This window comes from Herpailurus yagouaroundi, unplaced genomic scaffold (genome assembly GCF_014898765.1).
Source record: "Herpailurus yagouaroundi ecotype Mexico unplaced genomic scaffold, PumYag 159, whole genome shotgun sequence".
Lineage (NCBI taxonomy): Eukaryota > Metazoa > Chordata > Mammalia > Carnivora > Felidae > Herpailurus > Herpailurus yagouaroundi.
Genome location: NW_024412400.1, coordinates 34430669 through 34440958, shown reverse-complemented (window position 1 = coordinate 34440958; position 10290 = coordinate 34430669). Strand labels below are relative to the sequence as shown.

General features: G+C 36.7%; 1 protein-coding gene across 1 annotated transcript in view; it reads left to right on the top strand.

The window, feature by feature from the left end:
* The window catches only part of PIK3CB (phosphatidylinositol-4,5-bisphosphate 3-kinase catalytic subunit beta), a 143325-nt gene that overhangs the window by 81833 nt on the left and 51202 nt on the right, over positions 1–10290 (top strand). The window contains exons 11-12 of the mRNA XM_040480320.1: positions 1747–1797; positions 8596–8784. Coding sequence (XP_040336254.1) covers positions 1747–1797; positions 8596–8784 — 240 coding nt within the window. The remainder of the gene's footprint in view (positions 1–1746; positions 1798–8595; positions 8785–10290) is intronic.

Below are 10290 nucleotides of genomic sequence, written 5' to 3'. Positions count from 1 at the left end.
TGTGTGTGTGTGTGTGTGTGTGTGTGTGTGTGTGTGTGTGTGTGTGTGTGTAAAATGTGCATTTTGGAGCATTTTTACAAATAGAACATCCTCTGCAAATTTAAATAGTTTTCACCTGCTATTTCAAGAGAGGTCCAATTTTTAAAAAACAAAAAAAATATTGCTTACGTCACTAAACTTTTTGCTTTTGTAATCTCTTAGTCTGTTTTTGAAGATGAATTTGAGATAGAGGGTTTTTCTTTAAATATGTATAAATATGTTTATAATTATTGGGTTTTTTTAATTGTACAATTTATATGCGATCCTTTAAAATATCAGTTAATACAGATAGAAAAGGTGAAGGTTCCCTGTGTTCTTTTTATTTAATAGTTTTTGTTGTGATCACTTGTGTACCTTTTGCTTTTCAAGTCAATTTTATGGTTATTGATTAATGACTGTAATCTCATTTTGTTTTTATAACAACCCTATGAAATAGGATAAGAGTTATCACTGCACTTTACATTTGAGGATACAGTTAAATTATTCATTTAGGATTATATAACTCAGTATCAGGATATAAATCTTCAGATTCTTTAACCACTGATTTTTCCCGTCTTTTCAAGAATCAGAGTCTCTTTAAAGGGCACCTGGGTGGCTCAGTTGGTTAACCATCGGACTCTTGATTTTGGCTTAGGTCATGATCTCACAGTTCATGGGTTTGAGCTCTGTGCTGACAGTGCAGAGCCTGCTTGGCATTTTACCTCTTTTTCTCTCTGCCCCTACCTCATTCTCTCTCTCTCTCTCTCAAAATAAATAAACTTAAAAAAAAGAATCAGAGCCCATTTAGAACTTAATGAATTCAAACGGGTGTCTCTTGATACTCTACTTTTGTTATGTTAATTCAGAAAAACAGTGACAAAACCTTACTATTTATTTAGTAACTCTTGTATACCTTTGCATTTTTTTTTTTTTTTTTTAATTTTTTTTTTTCAACGTTTATTTATTTTTGGAACAGAGAGAGACAGAGCATGAACGGGGGAGGGGCAGAGAGAGAGGGAGACACAGAATCAGAAACAGGCTCCAGTCTCCGAGCCATCAGCCCAGAGCCTGACGCGGGGCTCGAACTCACGGACCGCAAGATCGTGACCTGGCTGAAGTCGGACGCTAAACCGACTGCGCCACCCAGGCGCCCCTACCTTTGCATTTTCTTAAGCAGAAAATATTTACCTGTATTTAAAATTCTTTCATATGCATATGCAAGCCATTGCTTATTTTGTCTAGAGACAATGCTAGTGCACCCTAGGAGTCACAGTCCCTTATAATAATACCCTTGATACCCAGTTGTCAAGAGTTTAAAGATTGGGATGGGGCGGGGGCGCCTGGGTGGCTCAGTCAGTTGAGTGTCCAACTTGGCTCAGGTCATGATCTAATGGTTGGTGAATTCCAGCCCCATATCGGGCTCGCCGCTGTCAATGTGCAGCCTGCTTTTGATCCTCTGTCCCCCTCTCTCTCTACCCCTCCCTGCTCACATTCTGTCTCTCAAAAATAAATAAAAATATTTTCTAAAAAGATTTAAAAAAAAGTTCGAAGATTGGGAATCACTGTATAATACCATTTTGCATTTAAAATTCATGTTTACATTATAAAGCATAGAAATGCCAGACCATATGTTGTTTCTTTTAGTCTAAGTGCAATTATAATCATTTACAATTAAAATTTTCCAAATACAAGAGCCAAAGTTTAATTTTAAAAGTTTTTTTTTAACAGATAATCGAGAAGGCAGCTGAGATTGCAAGCAGTGACAGTGCTAATGTATCAGTAAGTATCAAGGTTTTAAAAGGACCCTTTCTCCTTATTAGTTACTTTCATCTCATTTATGGTAATGAGCTTATAGATGACCATACTCTTATGGAAGAATAGCCTGAGAGTGTATGTGAGTATGTACATACTATGTTTTTTGTTGAATGGCAGCTGTTTGTAGGTGGTCTGTGTTCAGTGGTAAACCCTTTTCTGATATAAGCACAGGTTTAGCAGCTCATCTTTTTTATTGTATTGTATTGTATATATATATACATATATATAATATATATATATATATATATATATATATATATATATATATAGGCTCCATGCTCAACATGGGGCTTGAACTCACCAGTGTGAGATCAAGAGTTGCATGCACTACTGACTGAACCAGCCAAGCACCCCCAGCAGCTAGTCTTTAAGGGATGCTATGCCACCTCATAGATTGACAATACTCTTTTGAATAGTATTCAGTTGAATGAAGAGGCTGTAATTTTATTTATCTCATGTAACAGCATATATAATCAGGCCAGGATTTACAGTGCTGGGGAACCAGTTTCTTCCATCTTGGTGCTCTATCATGTTAGTGTGTACTTTCTGTCTCAAGTTTAATACTGGTGCTTCAGTTTCTTGTGTATTATGGTGCAGCCAGCAAGGAATAGGGAAAGCAAGAGTAGAGGCCGTACCCATTCTTTTTGAGAATATCATTTATATGCCTCATTGCTGCTCATATCTCATTAATCAGGACTTCCTCACATGGCCATACCTAACCACAAGTGAGGCTGGGAAATGTAGTCGTAGGCTGGGCAGTCATGTGCTTGTCCAGAAAAAGATTCTAGTTAATAAAGGATGAAGAGCAGAATGCATACTGAGGAATAAACAGTAATTTCTGCCACACATACCCATTGTTTGTACCCAAAAACTACAAAGTAGATTACTTTGTTTAGTTTACACTATATGCAATTTTTCTACCACCTATACTTTTTTAGTTTAATTTTTTTACTCTTGTTTTTTTTTTTTAATTTTTTTTTTCAACGTTTATTTATTTTTGGGACAGAGAGAGACAGAGCATGAACGGGGGAGGGGCAGAGAGAGAGGGAGACACAGATTCGGAAACAGGCTCCAGGCTCTGAGCCATCAGCCCAGAGCCCGACGCGGGGCTTGAACTCACGGACCGCGAGATCGTGACCTGGCTGAAGTCGGACGCTTAACCGACTGCGCCACCCAGGCGCCCCTAATTTTTTTACTCTTAAGATCATTTAAGACTTTGCTGAGTCTGACCTAATGTTCTCTTACCATGTTGTCTGTTTATAGTTTTTATGTGTCTTCAGTATAAGGCCATTCTACATAGAACGGTTAATTATATAGAGGCCAGAAGGCAAAATGGAGAGAGTGTATGTTTTTTTCATTTACACAGAATCAAAGCTCTATTTAATGTTGGCTAGTTGGAGAAATGTCTGGCTTAGGGTGTCTTCTGATTTGCCATTAAGAGTTTTTAAAAATATCCATAGTCCTGCAGTACAAGTCATCTACTACCATAAATACTTTGAGAGCACTTCTTTTTAATGACACCAAAGAAGTGCAAGTATACGCTTATCAGCTTGCCATGCAATTATAGGCAGACCTTGGGGATACTGTGGGTTCTGTTCCAGACCACTGCAATAAAGGGAATATCACAATAAAGTGAGTCATGAATTTTTTGGCTTCCTACTGCATATAAAAGTTATGTTTACACTGTACTGTAATCTTACATGTGCTACAGCATTACACCTAAAACACAATATACATAACCTTAATTTAAAAACACTTTTTGTAAAAAGTGCTAATCATTACCTGAGCTTTCAGCAAGTTCTTATCTGTTTGGTGGTAGAAGTTCTTGCCTTGATGTTGATGACTTCTGACTGATCAGGGTGGAAGTTGCTGAAGGTGGGGGTAACTGTGGCAGTTCTTAAAATAAGACCACAATGAAGTTTGCTGCATTAATTGACTCTTCTTCCTTTTAGGAACGATTTCTCTGCAGCGTGCAATCTGCTTAATAGCATTTTACCCACAGTAGAACTTGTTTCAAAATTAGAGTCCATCCTTTCAATCCCTGTTGCTGCTTTATCAACTAAGTTTATGTCATATTCTAAATCCTTTGTTGTCATTTCAACAGACTTCACAGCATCTTTACCAGCGGTAGATTCTATCTCAAGAAACCACTTTCTTTGGGGCACCTGGGTGGTTTGGTTGGCTAAGCATCCGACTTTGGCTCAGGTCATGATCTCACAGTCGTGAGTCTGAGCCCCGCGTCGGGCTCTGTGCTCACGGCTCAGAGCCTCGAGCCTGCTTTGGATTCTGTGTCTCCCCCTCTCGCCGCCCCCCCCCCCGCCTCAAAAATGAATAAACTTAAAAAACACTTTCTTTGCTGATCCATAAGAAACAAGTCCTCATCTGTTCACGTTTTATCATGAGATTGCATCATGTCTGTCACATACTCAGGCTTCACTTCTGGTTCTCTTGCTGTTTTTACCACGTCTGCAGTTACTTCCTCCCCTGAAGTCTTGAAACACTCAAAGTCATCCATGAGGGTTGGAATCAACTTCTTCCAAACTCCTTGTTAATGTTGATATTTTGACCTCTTTCATGAATGATGAATGTTCTTAATGGCATCTAGAATGGTGAATCCTTTCCAGAATGTTTTCAATTTACTTTGTCCACATCCATCAGAGGAATCACTGTGGCAACTTTGACCTCACAAAATGTATTTCCTAGATAATAAGGCTTGAAAGTTGAAATTGCTCCTTAATCTATGGATTGCAGGGTGGATATTGTGTTAGCTGGCATGAAACAACATCAGTCTAATTGTACATCTCCATCAGAGCCCTAAGATGACCAGGTGCATTGTCAGTACTAAAGTTTTGAAAAGAATCTTTTTTTCTGACCAGTAGGTCTCAACAGTGAGCATAACATATTCAGTAAACCATGTTGTAAACAGATGTGCTGTCATCAGGCCTTGTTGTTCCATTTATTATAGAGCACAGGCAGAGTAGATTTAGCATAATTCGTAAGGGCCATCGGATTTTGGAATGGTCATTTAGCACTGGCTTCAACTTAAAGTCACCGGCTGTGTGAGCCCTAACAAGAGAGTCTGCCTGTCCTTTGAAGCTTTGAAGCCAGACATTGACTTCTCCTCTGTAGCTGTGAAAGTCTTAGATGGCATTTCCTTCTAATATAAATATGTTTTGTGCACATTAAAAAGCTGATGTTTAGTGTAGCCACCTTCATTAATTATGTTAGCTAGATCTCTGGACAACTTCCTGTGGCTTCTTTATCAACACTTCTTTCTCCTTGAAAGGAGCTTTATGTTACAGCGATGGCTTCTTCCTTTCATGCCCCCTCATACCCATATCCCCCCCATTGGGAAGGGGGGGAAAGCCACACTCATTTTTTTGATGTGCTTATAGCAAAGTGTATTTGCTTTGATTTATTCTAGTCAGTAATCACTGTTATATCATAATATGTATATGGTTTTTGAAAAATCCACATGTAAAGAAAAATAGAGAATATGAATGTTAGTGTTAATTGCTTTCCACCATTATCTTACTTTAGTTCAAACATTTGAACAGGTGTATAAGATCACCATTTACCCTATACAGTGTAAGTTTTCATTACTGATTATTTTGGGTTTTGCAAAAGAATGTAAGATTCTGTGTTTTCTTTGGGCTTCCTGCCACATTTCTGGTAGTTGTTTATTTTTACCTTGGCTTTATTCAGTGCTGTGCTTTTCATAGCTCGGTAAACAATCACAGTACAATTATAGAGCCAATCCCCTTGCTTTTCCCTCTTAGTTTACTCATAGGTCTTCAGGATATTTACTTACAGTAGGTCTGTAGAGTCTAATTTTGATTCACAAAATTAGAGTAGGTTTGCTAGCTTTTTGCAGTATTTAACGGCAGTCTGCATTTCGCTGACATGAACAATTTATACTGTGTTGTTTGCAGCAGCAGGTTTCATTTTGAGATGTGTAAGTAAGTGTAGGAGTTTGATTTTCAGATTCTGATGACCTGTCATGATAATTTTTCGGAGAAACCCTGTCAAGCCTGTAAAAGAGAGCATACCATTTTTAGGTTGAAGGTCTGAATATAAACCCATTGTAATTGTACATTTTGTGTGTGTGTGTGTGTGTGTGTGTGTGTGTGTGTGTGTAAAATAATTTTTTTAAAGAACGGTTTTAGGATCACAACAAAATCAGCAGGAAGGTACAGAGATTTCTCATATACCCCTATCCTTTCACATGCATCTCCCTTTCCCATTAGCGACATCACTCACCAAAGTGGTATATTTGTTGCCAAGAATGCACCTATATTGACAAATCATAATCACCCAAAGTCCATAGTTTGTTTACCTTGGGTTTCATTCTTGGTGTTGTGTATTTTGTGAGTTTGGACAATGTGTGATATGTTTTTATCACTATCATATTATGCAGAATATTTTTACTGTCCCATGAATCCTCTGTGCTCTGCCTATTCATTTCCCCACCGTACCCCTGGCAAGCACTGATCTTTTTATTCTCTCCATAGTTTGGTCTTTTCTACATGTTATATAAGTTGGAATCCTAGAGTATGCAGTCTTTTCAAACTGGCTTCTTTCCCTTAGTGCTGTGTACTTAAGGGTCCTCCATGTCTTTTTGTGGCATGAAAGCTCTTTTCCTTTTAGTGTTAAATAATACTCCGTTGTCTGTATGTATTACAGTTTATCCATTTGCCCACTGAAGGACATCTTGGTTGCTTCTAAATTTTGACAATTTTGAATAAAGATGCTATAAACATCCATGTGCGGGGTTTTTGGGGGGCATAAATTTTCAACTCCTTTTGGTAAATACGAAGGGGCATGATTACTGGATTGTATGGTAAGAGTATGTTTAGTTTTGTAAGACACTGCCACACTGTCTTTCTAAGCAGTTGCAGTGTTTTGCATTCCCACCAGCAGTGAATAAGAGTTGCTCCATATCCTCAACAGCATTTGATGTTGTCAGTATTCTGGATTTTGGCCATTCTAATAGGTGTGTAGTCTTATCTCTTATTTGTTTAATTTGCCTTTCCCTGATGACATATGATGTTAAGCATCATTTTATATGCTCTTGTTACGTCTGTACCTTGTTTGGTGAGCTGTCTGTTCAGGACTTATATTTTAGTCTGATGGTTTACTTTCTAATTGTTGAGTTTTTAAGGGCTGTTTGTGTAATTGGGTAATGGCCCTTTATCAGGTAAGTCTTTTTGCAGGTATTTTCTCCCAATCTGTAGCTTCTCTCTTCGTTCCCTTGACAGTGTCTTTCACAGAGGAGATAATTTTAAATTTTCTGAAATCCAGATTAATGGTTCTTTAATTGATGGATCATGCCTTTGGTATTATATGTAAAAAACCATTGCCAAACCCCAGGTCATCTAGGTTTTCTCTTATATTATCTGCTAGGAGTTTTATAGTTTTGTGTTTCACATTTATTTTTACTAAGTTGGGTAGTGTCAATCCTTCAACTTTATTGCTTCTTCATTATTGTGTTGGTTGTTCTGGGTCTTTTGTCTCTCCATATAACTTTAGAATCGCTTTATTGACATCTACAGAATTTTGATTGGGTTTGCATTAAATCTGTTGATTACGTTGGCAAGAGCTGACATTCTGACAGTACTGAATCTTACTATTCATGAACATGGAATATCTTTCTGTTTATTTAGTTCTTTGATTTCTTTTGCCAGAGTTCAGTAGTTTTCCTCATATAGATTTTGTACATATTTTGTTAGTTTTATACCTAAGTTTTCATATTTTTGGGTGCTAACGTAAGTGGTATTAGGTTTTTAATTTCAAATAGCACTTACGTTGCTGATATATAGGAAAGTAATTTACTTTTGTATACTAACCTGTGTTCTACAATCTTGCTTTAATTATGTTCCGGTAATATTTTTGTTGATTCTTTCAGATTTTTATCATAGACAGTTCTGTCTGTGTAGAGAATTATAATCCCCATTCTTTTGTGCATGTGCATATATTATTTTTAATCTCATTACTTTAGAAAATAATATAACTAGTTTAATGCTTATATGAAATATCAGTTAAAAATTCCTATTCTGGAAAGGTTTTTTGTTTTTTTTTTTTTTTAATGTATTTTGGCCTAAATGATAAAGTTTTTCTTTAAGTATGGGAAATGAATCTCTTTTTTTTTTCATGTTACTATAATTCAGAGTCTAGATCCAAAAAAGTAGCACGGGCCATCTTCATTATTTTAGTTTATTCTTACAAGGATTGGGAAAGAAAATGGGATAACTGTATTTGTTTCATGTTTAGTTTTATCCAAGATTTATTGCTTAATCCAGTGGTTTTTATGCCTCTGAGCTAACAAGACACTTACACTTTTTTAAAAACTTCATATGTTTGGTTTGTCTTTGTTGCTTTATTTGTTTATAGAAATTAAAAATTAAAATGGAAAGATAGGAAATTCATTTCAAATAATAAATGGCTTTTTAATCCAAATTGCAATTCTGCCACCTAGTGTTTGCACATGGACTTTTAAAGAATCCATATTCCCCCCCTTTTTAAGAACTGTTTAAAAATAATTCTTTCCTTCATCCTTAGCTTACAAATTTAATATTCTATCAATAAAACATATAAAAAGGGCATCCATCCTTAGTAATCTTTTTAAGGAATTCGATTTTTAGTATCTTACATGTTAAAGCTCATAAATTGTTTATAAATTTCTTGTATATAAATTTGCTAAGTGTTTGCCAGTGCTGTTCACAGAATTAAATTATGTGATGAATGAGTATTTTACTTTCTTAGAGTCGAGGTGGAAAAAAGTTTCTTGCTGTACTGAAAGAAATCTTGGACAGGGATCCCTTGTCTCAACTGTGTGAGAACGAAATGGATCTTATTTGGACTTTGCGACAAGATTGCAGAGAGAATTTCCCACAGTCACTGCCAAAATTACTGCTGTCGATCAAGTGGAATAAACTTGAAGATGTTGCTCAGGTAAGAGTAAAAGATAATTTTTATAATTCTTTTTGGGAATATATATTACTTTGTTGATTTCATGTACATTGTCCTTTCTAACATAGGTATATCTCCATAGATTGGATAATTTTCCATAGGAGAAATTTTCATGTTTTAAACCTTTACATATACTCTAAATGATAGACTAGAAAGTTTAAGATTTTAAAATTCCAGATTTTAGGTAGGTTTTCTATATCTTTCACTAAGAACAATTAAAACATTGCTTTTGGTGTAATCCTTGTAATTACTACCTGCGTGTGTGTAGTAAGTAGGTTCTGGATTATTTCTAACAGTTTCATTCAATGAGCTCCAATGTTTTAATATTAAAATGACTTTAATTTTTGCGATGACTGTTCTAAAATGAACATGTATTGTTTGAAAATTACCTCTTTCTAGAAGCTGATGTTTTAGAGCATAAACCTTTTAGACCACTTTTAACATTCATTTTAATTGGGCAGTATTGATGAATGTTTGCCTTGAGGCAGAATAAAGAAAGGAAAAAAATTGTTCGAAATAGCCAAACAGATTTTAGTTTCTTGATTTAATTTTCAGAACTTGGAAAAAGCACTGTCATTTATTAAATGCAGTGGTTATCAGTGCTCTATAGAAAGATCCTTGAAATGGTTTTTTTTTTTTTTTTTTGGGTTGGGGGGGGGGGGGGACAGAGAGAGACAGAGCATGAACGGGGGAGGGGCAGAGAGAGAGGGAGACACAGAATCGGAAACAGGCTCCAGGCTCTGAGCCATCAGCCCAGAGCCTGACGCGGGGCTCGAACTCACGGACCGCGAGATCGTGACCTGGCTGAAGTCAGACGCTTAACCGACTGCACCACCCAGGCGCCCCTGAAATGGTTTTTTAATCAGAATGAATACATTTGGTATGTTTAAAATAACCAAATTTGTTTACCTTACTTGTTTGAATTCAACTGATCTTTTTATTTTTTTTTTTATTTTAAAAAAAAAATTTTTTTTTTTCAACGTTTATTTATTTTTGGGACAGAGAGAGACAGAGCATGAATGGGGGAGGGGCAGAGAGAGAGGGAGACACAGAATCGGAAACAGGCTCCAGGCTCTGAGCCATCAGCCCAGAGCCTGACGCGGGGCTCGAACTCACGGACCACGAGATCATGACCTGGCTGAAGTCGGACGCTTAACCGACTGCGCCACCCAGGCGCCCCATCAACTGATCTTTTTAAAAGTTTTCTGGTCTTAGTAAATCTATAGCAATTTAAAAAATTTTTTTAAATTTAATTCTAGTTATATTAGCGTTATACTCGTTTCAGGTGTAAACTCTATAATGACTTAAAAAAAAATTTTTTTTTAAATTTTTTTTTCGACGTTTTTTTATTTATTTTTGGGACAGAGAGAGACAGAGCATGAACGGGGGAGGGGCAGAGAGAGAGGGAGACACAGAATCGGAAACAGGCTCCAGGCTCTGAGCCATCAGCCCAGAGCCTGACGCGGGGCTCAAACTCCCGGACCGCAA